Below are 17,719 nucleotides of genomic sequence, written 5' to 3'. Positions count from 1 at the left end.
TCCTTTGTGGAATAATCTGTATTTGACAGTAACAAAGTATACACCTCTTGAAGAAAATTTAAAAAAGAAAAAGCAAAACAACAAGAAAGAGGAGCAATTGGCTTGTACAAATTAATAATTTCTTAGGAAAGAAAAAATACAACGACATCATAAACTGTCAGCCCAGCATACAGGTCAGCCTGATTTTTCTGTAAAGTCCATGAATATGTTTCATTTCATTAGTATCGGTTCAAATAGCCACTCTTGCCCTAATGGCTTGCTCTTTTGCTCAAGAATTTGCACATGGTCAGAACAATATTAATTTCTAATATCAGTGGTGTGCAGAAGCCCAAAAGCAGAATGCTCTGAGATGGATGTTGACCAGGCTGTAGTTCCCTGGTGAAAGATGGAGTTGGGAAGAGATGATCCCCAGTATCACCATCCAAAGAAGCACAGGCATGTCCCATTACAAGAACAGGGATGAACAGCCAACCTCTAAGCCTGCATCTGTTCAGGTAAGAAGGATGTCCACACTTCAAGGCTGATTTGGGGAGGCTCAGCTCCTACAATATGACCACTGTTGGAGCAGCTTAGCATTTTCCTTCCTATTTAATTTCACTTTAAGAGTGGGAGATTTGGTTGGACAGAAGAAACTCAGGGATGGGAACAAATGATGTGGAAATCTAAGACCTAGTGAGGCTTTCTTGGAAGCTACTTGAACCCTGCAGGTTGGACAGGAGGCCAAAATGTGGACCTTTTAGGGCCCAAGTAAAAATGCCTGGAGAACATCTAGCATGGCAAAATACTTTCTGTGCTTGAATAGGATAGTCAGTGCAGGCATGTTCTTGCAAGGACACAGCAGCTGAGGAGCCTGCAAGCCTCCCTGCAGGGTGCAGGTGCTGAGGGGTGATGTCTCTACAAATACCAGTGCCATCTGCCAGAGCAAGAGACCACTGAAGTGTGCAGATGTGGAGTGGGGGACCCAAACACAGCAGCCTGGTGAGTTAAAGAAAAGACATCCAACAAGGAGACAGGCTCACTAACATGGCTGCTGTTGAAGAGGTATACTGCTCAAGGAGGAAACTAAAAGTCATATTCTTAGAGCCAGAAAACAAATGTATGAATTCAGAATAAAGTTGATGAGGAAAGATATGCTTATGAACAAGAGCTTAGTAGTGTGAGAAAAGATATGGTAAAGACAGAAAGGACTGTAAAAATGCTTGGAGTCATGGAAATGCACCCTTTACTAGACAGAACATAGATACCAATACTGCTTATTTCAGAGTACAAATAAAGATAGGGCTAATGCAAAACTGTTTTAACTTTGTTTTGGTTTGGATCACAATAGCAAGAATACTAAGTAATGAATGATAGCTTGAAGTCAACTTCTAATTAGTTTGATGTCTGTTGGACTCAGTGATCCTTATGAGTCCTTTCCATCTCAGGGTATTCCATGATTCTGTGAGGTCCGTTTTACCAACATTTCTGAGTCCACGTTTCTGGCTTTCATAAGCACAGATAATAAAACTGAAATGTGGGCCAACAGACTGGGAACAATCAAAGGAAATCTTTTGGGTTTACGCTGCTCATCAGTAACTTTTTCAAGACATTTCTGCAAAACACAATTGAGACAAAGGTTTATGGTTAGTGAGCATCCATAGCTGAAGATCCTGCTTTAAAGCTGAAAGTCTGTACTTAGAATGGCTGTTTGTGGCTTGAAAAAAAGAAAAATACCAACACTTTTCCACTAACCAGGATACCGTGAAATTATTCCTATTGAGATCTGCTTCACTTTTCTCTGAAGCAGACAGTACTGGAAGTTTTTTGGGGGTAAAGTCTTACAACTGTGGTATAGTAGTTGACATTGCAACACAGAAAAACTTCTACATTCTCAGGAAAGTTGTATTTCACCCACTAACGGGTTTCTGTACATAATCATAGAATGCCATGGAAGATGCCAGCCATTTTGAAGAAAAGAGTCTTTGTATGATTAGTCAGCTGTCTCCTGCTGAAGGAAAAGAAGCTCTGTCAACATCTGACAAATATTTTTCAAACTTATTTGGAAAAATCACCAATAAGATTTAGGAAACTCCTAGCACAATAACTAGTGTTTCCCTATCTTCACGAGATGGCATATTTACAAAACAAAAATCAAATACAGCTTCCAGCTTCTTCCTTGGTAATATTTCCATGCTTTGTTGTAACACAAAGCACCGTCAATGAAAATTAAATGGATAATTTTTAGTCTTAACCGTGCTTGTGATAAGAGCAGAAAAGTCTAGGTAAAGTTTTTAACGAGACTGCTTAACATGAGGACTTCTGAACTTCTCTCTTGATTTATTAAAGCGCTGTTCCAGTTGAATCTCTGATATATGGAATTTCAAGAAGAATGATGTCTCTGGGACAATGCAAAGGTGAGGTGATTTTTTGATGGGAAGCTAATATCAGCAATAAAATAGGGCAGCCTCTGCTGCTTCATAACATAAACCTTCCTGAGAGGCTGAGTAGGCTTTGCATCTCCTTAATGAAGATACATTTTTTCAATTTAAAATCCTATGCAAGTGAAATACTGCTTTTACTGATGATTGCAGAAGGAAATCAATTCAGTATTACATGTTCTGAAATAGATCCCATAAATTGTCTCCACTCCTTGATTGCAATAAAAGCCTGACAACCCACACAGCTGAGGCTCTGTCTCTCTATTTGGACAGCAGATGGTATTCTGACGATCAGCTTATAAACAGAGTAGGTGAGCTGGAAGTAAGGATAAGTCTGAGAGAGATCTATTGACATCAGATTAATATAGACATTTCTTTCTTCACAGTATCTGATTTTCAGAAGCTCTTGTGAATTTTGTGTTCAAATCTCTGAGATCCATGATATACTGTACTATACAAGGGCATTCATGTCACAGAAAACTTTATAGGCAATAGTTCTCACCGTCAGAGGGCATTCAATATGTGCAGACACAGGGTACTTCACAGGCTGAAAACGACATTTGTTTTTGGCTGTAACGCTGCAGGCCTAGTCTCACAAACTGCTGGGATGCACAGTTTATCTTACTTGCACTGAATGATTCATAGGAAGATACAGGAAAGGTGAGTCCTCTGTCTCAGAGAAGGAAACGAACATGGTGAAATTAAGGGGTCAGCACTGGACCAGAGGCTGATTCTGCTGGAGTGATGACAGCAGCTTAGTGGCTGCTGAAGAAGTGTTCAATGCACTATACCTTGAAAGGCTCATTTCCCCTGACTTTGAACGTAGGGGCAGTGAAAACGGGTACCAGTATGCATAGCTCATAAAAAAATCACTACAACTCTTAGCTGGAAAATGAACCAGCCTCTTGGGCCTGCAAAGCTGGGATATGTGTAGGCAGACCATCCTTTAACCTCTATGTCTTACTGTACTAGTGATACACCATTGCCCGTTTTGTGGTTGAAGTTTATCAACTTTGAGATCTGCAGAAACCTTTCTCCCCTCAGAACAGCATCTGTAGGAAAAATAAATATATATTTGCATAGGCATGCAGGCACCAGTCACTGGATACCAAGTTTCTCAGCTCAGAGAGGTCTACAGCTTTAACTCTGCTGTGCCCAAGCTACAAAACCTGACAGGATTTAAACTACTATCACAGCAGCCAGAATCTCCTTTAAAATTCCCTTCTCCCAGGGAGGTGATAAAAGACTCTATAGTAGGTGATGAGGAAGCAGGTGCCCTGCCAACTTATTCTCCTACTGGGTAATAGCAAAGAAGAAGATTTGGGTGATGCACAGCCATCCTTAGGGACCCTGAACCTCTCTTTCTCTACAGTCCAAACACTCATCTTGAGAAACATCAAAGTGTTCAAAGACAATAAGGAGAAGCAACTCATTCCTCTGGTTGTCATTAAGCTTTGCAAAAGACAGACACTGAAAGCTGGCCTACTATCTACCTATGAAAATATTTGCTGTTCTCTCCTCAAATTAAGCTAACAAAAATTGCTCATGTAGCAAACAGAGCCAGATCTCAAGTAAGACAGATTAAGATAGATTTATATATATAGATATATGTGTGTGTATATATATATATATATATAATATATATATATAAATTTTTTTTAGAAGAGAAAAGGGTTTTTTTTAAGACTTACAAATAATTTTGTTGGCTTACTCCAAGCCCCCAGACCTGATCTGGTAACATCACTCTCATCTTGGAGGAGAACATGGATTAGTGTTGAGGGCAGCTGGGCTCAGGTGATGGGACATCTGGACAGCCAGAGCCTGCTTGAAGTCAGTATGACTCTACTAGAGCATGAGAAAGAGTTGTCAGGGAGCAAAGTCAAAGAGGACAAAAGATGCGCAGTACGTAAATATGTATAATGTTAATTACTGAAGGTTTTCATTTCCACACTAGTGGAAGAATAACAGCCTATATTTTGACAGTGAGCTTTTTAGAAGTAAGCGGAAGAAGCTGCACAGATATTAAAGGACAAAAAAACCCACTAAATGTGGGGGAAATCCTATGTGTGTGTCTGTGGGTGGATGTCTGCATGTCTATCTACAAACACATGTTGATTGAGTTGTTCATGTATTACAACTTCTCAGTTTAGTAAAAATAGATACGGCAATAAACTATGGGGGAGCTGTATCCACACCATTCAGTGTCTGTGAAAAGGTGTTTTCCATTGGCTTCAGTGTACATGATCAACAGCAATGTTTGGTACCCAGAGTAGACAGTAAATGATGTCTTTGATTTTTTTTCTTTGATATAATAATTTTGGAGTACACAACCATTTGTTCCTCTTTCTTTTCCATGTAAAGATAGTCACGGGCTTATCGGTGTAGGAGGAAGTTCTCAAGCGGCTCAGGCAGGTGCAGCTTATGGACCGTATATAGGCACGATCGACCCAGACGCTTTCTGATACACAATCGGCACAGCTGGGCAAGGCTGGCAGGGCCTGGAAGAAAAGAAATAAAAGCAAGAGCAAGCACCCTCATTCCCAGTGTAAGTCAGAAGGTAACAAACAGCAGCAAGGTTTGAAAATCAAATTGAGCACTACTTTCAACGACTTTCTGAAGTTAAAGAGAGCAACATACAATGGTGACTTATTTTGTCAACATTGATTCCGTGGCTTGAAACCTACGAACACTAAAAGTATTTTTATGCATGCACAGCTAGGCTTTTCTGAATCTTTTCTTGAGCAAATACTGAAAATGCTATACGGAAGTCTGTACTGGAAACAGAGTGCCAGGACACATAGCTCTTGTGCAGGGTCTGGCCCTTCCTGAGCCCTGAGGGAAATGTTGCATCCTGTGACAATACCTTATTAGAAACTGGAGAGCCCACTGACAGGAAAGTTGTCCAGAGACTCGTTTAGCAGGTGCTTGCATGTCACTGAAGACCATGCTGGTGTCCCCAATGGGGTGAACAGGATGGAGGTCCCAGCCCCAGAGGAGATTCACCAAAGTCTGCTTTTACTACAGGAAAACGGAGGCACCTAAACTGGCCACCCTCTGAGAATAAATGTATAGAAATCTGTAGGATTTGTAGAAAAGAGTACTTGTGCTACCATCACTGAAGTGAGAAAAAAAAGCTATCACCTCCCAGAACAATTAGGAAAATGGAAACGTTTTATATTTCACATCAAATAATAGCTAGGAAGAGGAACATTTAAAAAGAGACATGTAAAATAATAAGCATGGAAGAAAAGTCAGGAGGAATAAAGAAAACTCTTGAAGAGAATTCCCTGGAGTGCTTCTTTCCTCAGATTTGGGTGATGGAGGACATCAGAAAACACAAATGAGGTGAGGGAGTTGTAGATGCTGGATACTGAAAAGTGTCTGCAAGTAAGACTGAAGTAATGTATATTATATCAGGTGCTGAGAAAACCTCATTTCTGAGAAGGGAAGAGCCAGCAGTAACTGAAGAACCCCATGGCCCACCTGACTGTGAGGGAGGATGGGGGTACAAGTTGAGAGTGAAAAACAAGCAGAGATTCAGGAAGGGATGGGATTTTTAATTGGCATATTTATTTATCTACAGAAGCTCTCAATCACACATGGCAACTGAAGTGAGACATCTGCTTCTGCTCAGGCCTGAACACCTCAGACACGGGGACAGAAGTCACATGAAGTGAGAAGTACTCAAGCAAAGGTCCTCCAGGAAGTCTTTAAACATGACAATGATAGAACCTGAGGGAATGTCATGGAGCTGTGTCAGGGGAAGGTCAGGTTGGGGGTTAGGGACAGGTTCTTCACCAGAGGGCAGTGGGCACGGAACAGGCTGCCCAGGGCAGTGGGCACAGCCCCGGGTGCCAGAGGTCAAGGAGTGTTTGGACAATGCTCTCACACACATGGTTTGAATTTTGGGTGGTCCTGTGTGGAGCTGGGAGTTGATGATCCTTTTGGGTCTCGTCCAACTCATGTAATTCTACAACCTTTCTATGACATTCTGTGACAAATTAAAGCACCACGTGAAATGTCATGGAAGAAGAGAGTGGGACAGAAGAATACTGAACAAATGTTTCACTTCCTCCATAAAACTCACCTACATGCAGAGGCCAACACAAAGCTTATGCACCCTGCTGACATTAATTACCATTCAAGAGCTCTTGGGCTTTCTATGCACAATGCATTGCTCCCCACTGGCAGGGAGTGAGCTGTGACCAGGAAGGCAGAGCCCTGGGGGGCACAGACCAGCTAACAAGACACAAGTGAGCTAGGAAACATGGAGATTAGAGGATGGGGGGAATTAACAAAGCATGTCCCTTCTCCAGGGATAGAGTTGCACAAAGTTTTGGCTCCATGTGGCAGAGGTGCAAATGGCACAGGAAGTGTTAGATTTATTTCTGCTTAGAAGTTTATTCCAGTAGATTGGGAAGATAACTAGAAATATTGGAGAGCCTGCATGTAAGCTGCAAAGGACATTGCTAGTTTCCGCTTGGATTGCAGTCCCACAAACATGCATGTGTTTATTTATTTATTTTTCCCAGGAAGAAGGTCATTGAGCCACAGTGCTTGACTGAACACAAGATACTAAAATAGCTGTGATAATATCTGTGAGTAAACTCTCATGGCTGCTTTCAATCCTCAGTCCTTAGAGTCTTGATTCGTAAATAAGGATAATTTACCTTTGATAAATGGAAAACAAAGGCACAGAATAACTGGCCAATTTGCTCTCTAAAACTCTAACTTGGTAGCAGATCTGGCAAGAAAATAGAGATTGCTTGCTCATTTCTGTGTGGCGTGATACAGGCTCAAAATCAATAGAGAACTTACAGAGAAGATTAAATCAATTAAGAAAAAGGTTTCAGGTAAAATAAATAAATACTGTTCTACTTTGAAACGACAAAGGGGAAAAGACAAAGAGGAAAAAGTAAAGGGGAAAAGGCAAAACAAACCTTTACCTTCCCGAAGTAGAAGTGCTTGCTCCACTTTGCTGTTGGGTATGGCAAGGTCCAGGGCACATTTGAATTCAGCATTTCTGCATTTCAGGTTAGCACCATAGTCTGCCAACAAGATGACTATCTCTGCACTGGATTTCCTTGCTGCTGCATGGAGTGGAGTGTCTAGTCGCTTCCCAGCATTAACATTGGCTCCTTGGGAGATGAAGAGTGCAAGGTTGGCACAAGGAAAAAGCAAGAAATATCTGATCTTGCACTACACAAGTTGGGTATCCACTGGTAGCCTCAATAAATGAAGGGGATGGGTGGCACCCAGGCCTCTGTCACCGCTAAGTACAAAACTCAGATCAAATATTCTCTGTATAAGCATCTACTGAATCACCGAATCCTGTCTACAACAGGCAAAGCTGGTAAATCATTGAAATTCTTAGACTCTCAGCCCAATAGATGATTAAAACCCATCACAAATTTGTTAGTATCATACAATCTATCTTAGATTATGTTATTTTAATTAGAGGTAGGAAAACACCCTTTAAGTGTCTGTAATAACTTTGGGAGCACGGCTAGCAAAATGCTTGCCCTGAGCCTGCCATGCACAACAGGGCCATACTTCCAGCAAGTGTCATCAGCAGAAATTTACACTAGTTTATAAATTGTGTCTGTACCTACAGAGATTATTCTTTCAAGCATCTTTACTGCTGTTTTTGTCATTAGCTGAGAAGAAAATTAGGTTAATGCTAAGTATGGCAGTTTAATTTTTTGTAATCAAAAGACTTGATTTTGGTCATCAATATTAGCTGACATTTTGTTTCCTGCCATTGTTTTAGAAAACTAAAATTCTGGTTTACTTCCTCATTCAAATGGTCTCAAGTAGATCTCTGTAATTAGAATTTTTCAGTAGGGAGATTCTAATTACATAGAATCACAAAGATTGGAGAAACCCACTAAAATCATCAAATCCAACTGTCAGCCCATCCCCACCATGCCCACTAACCATGCCCCTCAGCACCACATCTATATGGTTCTTCAACATCTTCAGGGATGGTGACTACACCACCTCATGGGCATGTATTCTTAACAAATACAAGTGAAATTTTAATTATCTCACAGATCCAGGCTGTCCAAACATCTCTTGCAGAAATACTTCAAAATGTTTATGGCAGAGGGGTAACTTGGACAGAATTGTGGTAGCTTACACTACCCCAGCTTTTCCCCAGCTCCTTCTCTGGACGTACCAAGTTCCAACAGCTTCTTTACACAGTCTGTCCTCTGGTACATGCAAGCAACATACAGCAGGGTCCCATATTGCAGATCTTCTTGGTCAATGTCAACCCCATGAGCCAGAAGAACCTCCATGCATTCTCGGTGTCCTGTGCAGCAAAAGAGAGCTATCACTTAATTGTAGTGACAAAAAGCAGAATACACCCAGGTACAATCAATGAGGCATGAGAGCAGGGAATAAGCTAAGTACATTTATCTGCGCTAAGTTTTTTGGGGGGAGAGTAAATGTTTTGAAGTCAATAAGAGATGCATTGCACAATTAGTTGCTGTTAGCTTCACTCACAGACTGAATGTTACCTCTCTTGACTGCCTCATGAATGGGTGAAGCAAGGTGGTTCCCGACCTGTGGCTTGGCTCCAAATTCGAGCAGCATGTTTACACAAGCCACAGAGCCACTGCAGCAGGCATTAAAGAGAGGAGTGATCCCATCAATGGTGACTGCGTTGACCTGAAACAGTAGGACATGCTCAGAACAATCCAGTATAAGAGGAACGCCCTTGCAGCATGCGTCATGTCCTCAACTAAAGTGCATTAGAATGCTTGTCATTTAATGTCAGTTGATTTGGTTTGCAGCTTTCTAAGTGTGGGCAACACATATAACATTATCCTTTGAGCTGTGCTCTCTTTCCCAGATACTTAGTGCCATAAGGCAGCATCATTACTTGTTGTGAGTGATCCTCCTAGGATTGCTCAGAAAATTCAGATTATTTCTTTTTAACACAGAGAACTTGAGTATTGCCATGTCTATTTTGCACCAGCCCAAAACCACTACATGCTCAGACAACTCTGATTTTTGAATGAAAATATAGTTCACGTTTAATACGTTCATCTGAAAACACATTTCCAGCAAAGACATATTCACAGAAACATTGTCATAATCCTAAACAGAAAAGGAGGTCAAAAGGATTTGTGTTTATGCACATATGTGTGTGTAAGACAGAAAGTATTTCCTTCCTTGACCTCCAACATAGATACCTGGCAAGAGCCATCATCTGTCGTTCTCCACTGGGAGAGCATAGTCCTGTGCTGTGCTGCAGCAGCTGCAAGGTCTGACTGCCTAGCAAGCCCTCAGAGGCAATTCATGCAGCAAATCTGCATGTCTTAATTATTATTTCTTTTTTTTTTTCAAGATGGAAAAGAACAATGGGTTCTGCAAGCACTTCGTGTGGTTTCCATATCAAGAAGAGGAAAGAGATGGGAGATAAAGAGCTAGAGTTAGGCTCTGCCCCAAGCCTGTGGTGTCGCCTGGGGTTGTTGTGGCCAAAGTGCAAACACTTGGTCTTGTTCAACTTAATGGCAAGCATCAAATTGGAACATTTTCTCCCAGAAGTTAGTAAACATTTTGTTGGCATTATTTATGAACACAGAAAGAAGAAAAAGAAAAAAAAAAAGGAGAAGAAAAGGAAGAAAACCAAGAGGCTTTATGTACCAGGAACAGGTTGCTTTCAAAGGTCAGCAACAGGTGAATTTCAAAGGTTCAGAGATGATTCTTCTTGTTAAAAAAAGTTAATGCCACTTGTATATCAAGATCAAGTAAAACTGAGCAGAAAAGATTTCTTCATCTTTCAGTGTGACTGAAATTTGGTGTACAGTATAGGAAGTTAAATAATTTATTTTCTTCTGCAAGATAGCCTGATTTAATGTTTTGGTGTTGCTCAATTTCTTGCCATGTAAACAGTGCTTGAAAAGTCTGTAACCCAGCTGAATGAAACATGTTCTCACATATATCATCCTATTTGGGTATTTCCTTTTTTAACGTGTATCCTACCTGAGGTACAGCTGGGGAAGTTATTTTAATAATGGATAAACTGTCTCATTTATTTAAGCACATTTGTTTTTACTTACATGACATTCTCAAAGTATTCCTCAGAAAACCAGAGACAATTCTAATGATGACTATGGGGAAAAAGAAAAAAAAACATATATAATTTTCCCTGGGGTGATTGTCACCAGCCCAGGACTCACGTGTGCGCCATTCTCCAGCAGCAGCTTTGCACAGGCTACGTGGCCTCCAAGACAGGCTTCATGAAGAGCCGAGACTCGATCTGTTGTCACCAGGTTCACATTGAAACCCTGCAAGGTAGAGGGTGGGGCATGAGGAGAGAGCCTGGCAATCTTAGGGCACTAGCAGTGGCTGGGCCCTGGACTGAGAGCTAGGTAGGGACTAGGGATGCATGGGGGTCCTCTTACTGCTGTCTGCTGCTTCTCCCCAGGTGTGGTAGCCGGTAATGGCTATGGTTCAGAGTTTGGTCAGACCCTTGGGCTCCATCAGTGGGGGGAAACAGTCACCCTTAAGATCTGATTTCGCTTATCTCGAAGTAGCTTTAGGTTAGATGGGTTCCATCCTAAAGATATACCCACTGACTATATGGAGTACCCGGTGCAGTTCATAGAATCATAGAATTGTAGAATGGTAGAATCATAGATTGGTTGGGTTGGAAGCGGTTTTACACTGGAAGAAAAGAAATGGAGTCACAGTGCTTCCTTACCAGCATTTCCCTAAATGACAGTTCTTATATCTCTTCCCACAGAAACAGACACCAAATTTATTCACAAGAAACAAAGAAATTGCCATGTGTGCTGTCCCCAAAATGCAGCTGAATCTCCTCGTAAGTGAGATTTCACAGCCACGTGTGAGAGCAGGCCTTGAAGTAGGCCTGAGTGTCTTCCATACCACCATTTCCCCTGTTCAATGTGCTATAAACCAGGCTGCTCACGAGATGGCAGCAGTGCACTGTTTAGTACGCATCTACAAAGGCTTTAAGGAGACATTAATATCAGTGAGCAACATAACATTGTAAAAGTCACCAATCCTGCTGCAATAAGCATTAAAAACAGCCACTGTAATTACTTTAAGATAGAAATCCAATGATAGGAAAACAGTCATTTTTCAGCATGTGAAAAGCATTATGCATGCAAAGGCTGTAGCTGAAATTTTCCCATAGATAACAGCAATGCATGGGAGCAGATAAAATCTTTTTAAAATGTTGAGACTATTCTGTTTCATGATTATGTAGATGTTTCATATTTACTTATGAGTACAATCCTTCAAGAGGAATGTCTTCTAGAGGATCCTGATAAGGAGAGAGCTATTCATTATTCATTATTCAGATATAAGTTTAACAAATTAAAATAATTCCTTGCAAGTGAATGAATAAGTACTGATATCAGCAAACAAAAAACAGCAGTCCCTTCCATTACTAAAAGGAGACCAAGTTGTAGATCTTACTATAACTGTCTACAAAATAATGCTGGCACTAAGCCTTGTTCTCATACAATTATACATTCTTAGTAGTATATCTCAAAAACAGGAAGCTACTTTCAGTGCTGGACCAGGCCTTGCCGAGTCCTTGAGCTTTCTTAAAACTTCAGTGCTCCATCTCATCATAGGTACAAACAGCTCCTAATGTTAATCCTCTGGAGAGCAGAAGCCTTTCTGACTATCTGAAGAGCTGTAATCTAAAGGCAGAGACTTTTTAGTGTCCCATACATACCCTAAATTATAGCTCTTCGTTTCATTTTAGGCTAATAGTATAGCTATAGAAGCAATGAGCAACATCTATGGTACTCCACGAAGAACTTTACCCTACTATTATTAAACTGCTGTGACTCATCTCCATTTCAGTCTCCACAGACATTACTGCCTCTATCTATCTCTTTCCATCAGCAAGGACCCTCATTCTTCACTCCTGAAATTAATGTCTTTGGGAACAAGACAAAGGGGAGAATAACTAAAAAATGTAATAGCCACAACACCCGGCGCTTCTCCTATGTATAACCACAACCAGTGAAGACCTGAGGCTTCCACTGTTAAACCACAAAGCCAGGTGCCTGCCATGAACAGGACGGTGTAAAGACAAAACAGATGAAGATAGAGGGGATCCACCAGTTATTTTTCTATAAAGTGGCTTTGCAGAGGGAACTTGATGGGTGAGAGCATTGGGAAATCAGCAACAGCTGGGGGAAATTACTCACTTTTGCCAAACTGGGGAGCTGGGTTTGAAGAAAGGTGATAAGGAAAATGAATGGCAAAGCACCACTGTGACCTCTTTAGAGCTGTTTATATTCATACCCAACTTCTTATCCTTTCTCCTAAGTTCCTTCCTTCTCTCTTTCTTTTGTCTGAACTTGTTGTTGCTGTTGGAACAGAGTTTGAGGCCAACAGATCTCCTTTTAGATATGTTGTGCTTGTTGTTTTATAAAGCAATGCATATTTTTTACAGATTTCTATTGTTGGTTTGTTGGTGTTGTTTTTTGTTGTGGTTTTTTTTTCCCTCAAATAGCTGATGTATATATTATTCCTGTTCTCCCCAAGCCCAGTCTGCACAATTTATCATTGAAAAAAGAGCACAAGGATCATTGTTTATCATACAGCAAGCTACAAGCAATAGCAGTCTTTGTCCTGGGCTTGTCCTCAGCATCTTAACTAAGCAGCCAATCCACATCCAAGGGCATGCATGGGGATATATTATTTATATGACTGTATTTCTTATGCCTGCTGCAGTCTGTTACCAGCTCACTGATTCAGATACAATTCAAGAGAAAACACGCTGCTTCCCAACCCTGTCTTGCTTTACCTGCAGGTTTTTACCTGTGCAATCAAGGTTTTCAAAGACAGGAGGCGTCCCTGGAAGGCAGCATCATGCAGAGGGGATCTGTCTGCCCAGCTGCCTGAAACAGCACATTCATAAAAGTTAGTTCAGGTGTGCAACAGGTATTTCCCCTGGGAGGCTGGGGGAAGTGCAGTTGCATGGAAATGCAGAATGTGTTTCAAATCAGTGTAGAGTCAGCAGTGGAACTGTAGATAAATTGATTTCAGCAGAGCAGCTGAAGGCTCAGCACTCCGGAGAAGGTTGGCTACTCGGTAAGATGCCTCGACACCAGCGTGGTGGCAGAACTGTGAAAAACAGCTAAGAACACACTTCAGCAAAGATCACAGGCTTAATGCTGCTGGGGACTCATCCAGAGACTTTAGAGCCCTGCAGCACTCATATTGTAAAAGATATCAGCTTCTGTCTGTTCTAGGGAGCTTTTGTCACAAGTCATATTCCAGCTGCCCTTTGCTTTATTAAGGGTCTCATAGCAGAGAGACACTGGGATGCTCTGTCTATCAAATGAATTCTAGCGTGACTCTGTCTGCTTTATTTCCCAAATTGACAATTTCACAAATGACTTCTCCAGCTCAGACAGGTAGGTAACGAGTTTCATCCTCCTCCTCACTGGAAGTTTTCAGAACAGACATGAAAAAAACAGATCCTGCCTGAGGTTTCATTTTCTTTCCTTAATCATTTTAAGCTGTTGAACTGTGCAGACTTCTTCTTGCAGGTTTGTTCTTTTCCTTACTCTAATCTATTTATGCGCCATGAAATAAGTCCTTAGCCTAGCTGCAACCTGCAGCCAGCTCAGGTGGAATGCATTTACCCTGCCAGAGGACGGAAGCAATACCAGTGTTTGCATTTGTGCTCTATTGCACAATAGCCCCACAAGCATAGTGCTTGAAATCCACGTCCAATTAAGTATTTTCAGTACACAGCACAACAGAGTGAAAGGAAAAGGTGATATATCTCCATTTCAGGTGTTACCTGAGGCAAAGAAATCTCAGTGAGACGCATATGAATGTCCCTGGGGATTTCAGGCCAAGTACACTGCAGAGGTTTCAGCTTTGGCCAAGGAAGCCCTCATCATGAGCCTTCCCCACAATGCCCATGAAGCCCAACCATCCAAAGGGCACTCAGTGGACCAGTATGATCGTACACCAGTGACTGCCCACAGAGTTGCAGGAGGAGGAGAGGAGGTGAACCTAAAAGGCCCATATCACTCCCTAGTTTAAAGCCAGCACTGCTCTAAGGGGTTTCCAGCAGTTCTTAGCATTCTTGCAATGTGTTTTCATTACCTTAGCACTTCACCTTGTAGTGGTGTTACGGTTTTAAATAGTGTTTTCACTTTTCTTTCCATTTACTTAAGGAGCTGTCCCTGGGCTCCAGCTGCAGGAGAACAGTGTAGAAGGACAGCCAGCACAGTGTGCAGCCAGCCTCCTGAGGGCCAAGTAGGACTCACCAAGCAAAATGGTGGAAACAGGTAGGGATGGAGAAAGATTTGCATGAAAACATGCAAAAAATCCCAGCCCCCTCCTCATGCTGGTGACTGAAACAGGCAAGCTCAGTTCAGAAAGTTAGAAGACTGATGACACTGAAAGGGACAAAAAGTAGGGGCCTCGTCCACCAGGAGAGTTCAGAGGTGACAGCTTCAGTGCCTTATTAAAACTCCTATGCATATTGTAGAGTGTGTGTAAACGCTTTTAACATGCATTGTAAGGGCGTGTGTATGCACACACATGCTTCATGAAAACACATGCTGTTGCATACTTCCATGCTAGCCACAGCAACCTACCTCCCTGAAATGTGTGGCAAATATAGTTCCCATACACGGCACTTCTTCGCTCCATGGCTGTAAGTGACATGTTGGAAAGCACTGTCTTTTCTAAGTCAAGGATAATTTAACTTAAAGATAAATTAGGGAGCACTCCTGTTGCACTACACTGCAAAGAGAAGACGCTTTGAAACTCTGCCTGTAACCCAATCCAGTGCCCCAGCAGCAGTGTCACGTGGTCCTATATTTTGAAAGATTATCCTTAATGGCTTTTGCAAATGGCAACTTGCAGATAAAAGTATGCCGTAGTCTGCTCAATTTCAAGACACTTTGCTAAGAACCTGTACAATGGAAAACCTGGCATTTGTCACACATCTGACTGCAACTGTATGAATGCACCAGGAAAAAAGTGGCAGCAGTAAATAAATGGACTTATAGTCTAGAAAACAACACATAAGTTAAGTATAACAACACACCCAGAGACAGACATTCCTGTGTATAAATGCTCTGTAAGAAATGTTTTGCTGCCATATTTCTCTTGGACAGTGGTACTTTGGGTGACCATCTTGCACTACAAACAGTCCCACTCACTTTCTTGTACCTTGTTCATGGCAGTTCAGTTCATCAGGAAGCAAGTGTCCAAAACTGAGTCACATAAAGGCCTGAAATGTCGCAATGCTGAAAGAAATCTGCAGGCTGGAAAACATGCTTTCATTTGTAGTAAATTTAAAACACTCTGTCATTTTAAACAGGTGCTTGCACTTCCAGTAATTCCACTATTTATACATTATTGTATATAGACGCATAAGCAGTGATGCAATGGAGGTAAAACCACTTGGGAAAAAAAAGAAACCAAAAAAAGTGAAGTGACCAACTAAGAGGCATAATAAATACAACATATTCCTGCACCATATAATTTTCAGAACAATTTCAGATTTATTCATTTTTATGGCCTGACTTGTTGACATAGATTCACAAAGTTATTAATTATAACCTCCTAGTACTTCCTTTCAGAAAATCAACACAATAAAACTTTTCCCTAGATATTCTCTGTCGGTCAAGCTAGCAAAGCCATCTGTAACCCCAACCAAAGAATGCCATGCTTCCTGGAACAATCTTTTTATCTACTGTAGTGCCTTGAGCAAATGTCGTCCTCATTCGAGCTGGGTAGCTGTTGCAGTCTCAAATTTTGCACACCTATCGCATGCCAACACATACCAACACCGCAAAAGACCTCAGAAGTGGAAGGTGCGTCAGGTTAAAACATTCACCCTATGCACGTAGCAACAAAGTCTTCATTTTATGGAAACTCAGTGTTTTAAATCCCAAAGTTATAAGTATGTAGCGAATAGACATCTGTCTGTTAAGCGTCTATATTTTTACTTTACCTGGGACTATTCCATAGATCTCTTCTGCTATCCTGGCAGCCTCTTTTCTGTTGCCTTTAACAATATAGAAATGAGTCAGCAGAGCCAAGGAAATCTTAATTAAAAGTTTGAAGCAAAACAAAGCAAAAATGGCAAAATAAATGTTAGTGGAAGCCTGGAGTATAGAACTGCCCTCCATTTTGCTTTGAATAGTTTCTCAGGTCTGCTAAGTTGCACCGGGCTATTATTGATATCATATGTCATCTATTTTAAACCCTCCAGAACTTGCTGTTCCTCGGTTACCAAAAATACATTGGTTTTCATTTGGTGCAGCTATTTGATACTCAATAACAATACCAAGTATAAAATAGTCTGAGAATCCCACAACATACAGGAAACAAATGGAAAAATCTTTTCCTAACCCACACGGATATTAGAAGATGTTTTCAGATAGAAGCTCTCCATACCACTGAAAGCCTACACATCCACATTATATTTATTCTTTGACTCAAGAGTTGGATTAACAAAGGCCACATAGGCAAAGTTGCAGAAGTAGTATGGAGATACTGCAAGAAGACTACTCTTCTGTCTTTCTCATCTTGGTAATAGGCCTTGCTGGTACTCACATAGGGAACAAAGGCAAGCATATCAAAGAAAAGCATTACCGTGAAAGAATCTGAAATAAAACCATGTATTTTCAAAGCCGGTACTGAGAAGTCAAAGTTCTGTTATGAGTGAAAAAAATATATTAAATGTGAAATCAGAAACACAAGATAACAGACTGGTATTTTTCATCATTCGGTTATAGAATGGTGCTCATTACTATCCCTTGCAACCAGCATCTTAGTCTTCCAATAGAACAGGAATATTTTTACATTATCTGTCATTGATTCCAAGGTATATTATCTGAAACTTAAGATGAGCCCTTTAATTTCCTTTTTTTAATTTCTGAAAACAAATGACTTCCACAGAGAACAGTATCTTTTTCTCCATATAATTAGCTGAATCTCTGTGGGATAGCCCATTTCCCTTTCATTTAAATATTTCTTTATCACTATTTATCACTGTTTTCCTATAGGTACATTTAGAGGGAGATTTTTTTTAATTATTATTATTATTTTTTTTTGTATCCTCTGTTTCCTCAGGTTCTTCCACCCTTAAACTCAGACACCTGTGAAGGGGAAGAGTGGGACATCCCAAAGAGTTGGTGGATATGCAGAATGAAATTTTACAGCAAATTGTTTCCCTGGACACTTAAGATTCAATTTGTTTTACAGCATGTTGACTTAGTACTACAGCACTCTGCCCTTCAGGTGCGCCAGAACTTAGTATAAATATGCAT

General features: G+C 40.9%; 1 protein-coding gene across 4 annotated transcripts; it reads right to left on the bottom strand.

Moving 5' to 3' along the window:
* Nucleotides 1-16,605, bottom strand: ASB11 (ankyrin repeat and SOCS box containing 11). Of its 4 annotated transcripts, none has more exons than XM_015273347.4 (7): nt 16,399-16,605; nt 13,233-13,312; nt 10,607-10,714; nt 8,939-9,089; nt 8,596-8,730; nt 7,358-7,555; nt 1-4,915 (listed from the first exon to the last, which is right to left on the bottom strand). In XM_015273347.4, exons 1-7 carry the CDS (start codon nt 16,574-16,576, stop codon nt 4,791-4,793), a joined length of 975 nt encoding a protein of 324 aa, XP_015128833.2. In that variant the 5' UTR covers nt 16,577-16,605; the 3' UTR covers nt 1-4,790. The 4 variants fall into 4 exon arrangements, with proteins under 4 accessions (XP_015128833.2, XP_004934755.2, XP_015128846.2 ...); XM_004934698.5 differs by having other exon boundaries at nt 7,364-7,555; XM_015273360.4 differs by lacking the exon at nt 16,399-16,605 and adding an exon at nt 15,032-16,310.
* Nucleotides 16,606-17,719: the final 1,114 nt, after the last annotated feature.

This window comes from Gallus gallus, chromosome 1 (genome assembly GCF_016699485.2).
Source record: "Gallus gallus isolate bGalGal1 chromosome 1, bGalGal1.mat.broiler.GRCg7b, whole genome shotgun sequence".
Classification (NCBI taxonomy): Eukaryota; Metazoa; Chordata; class Aves; order Galliformes; family Phasianidae; genus Gallus; species Gallus gallus.
This window is presented reverse-complemented; position numbering and strand designations above follow the sequence as displayed.

Excerpts from the sequence above, each read along its gene's own strand:
- ASB11 (XM_015273347.4), bottom strand. The coding sequence starts at position 16,576 with ATGGAGGGCAGTTCTATACTCCAGGCTTCCACTAACATTTATTTTGCC. Across the intron at positions 9,090-10,606 it reads TGCTGGAGAATGGCGCACAC|GTCAACGCAGTCACCATTGA; the intron begins GTGAGTCCTGGG and ends CTACTGTTTCAG. Across the intron at positions 4,916-7,357 it reads TCTACTTCGGGAAGGTAAAG|GCCCTGCCAGCCTTGCCCAG; the intron begins GTTTGTTTTGCC and ends CTTTTCTTCCAG.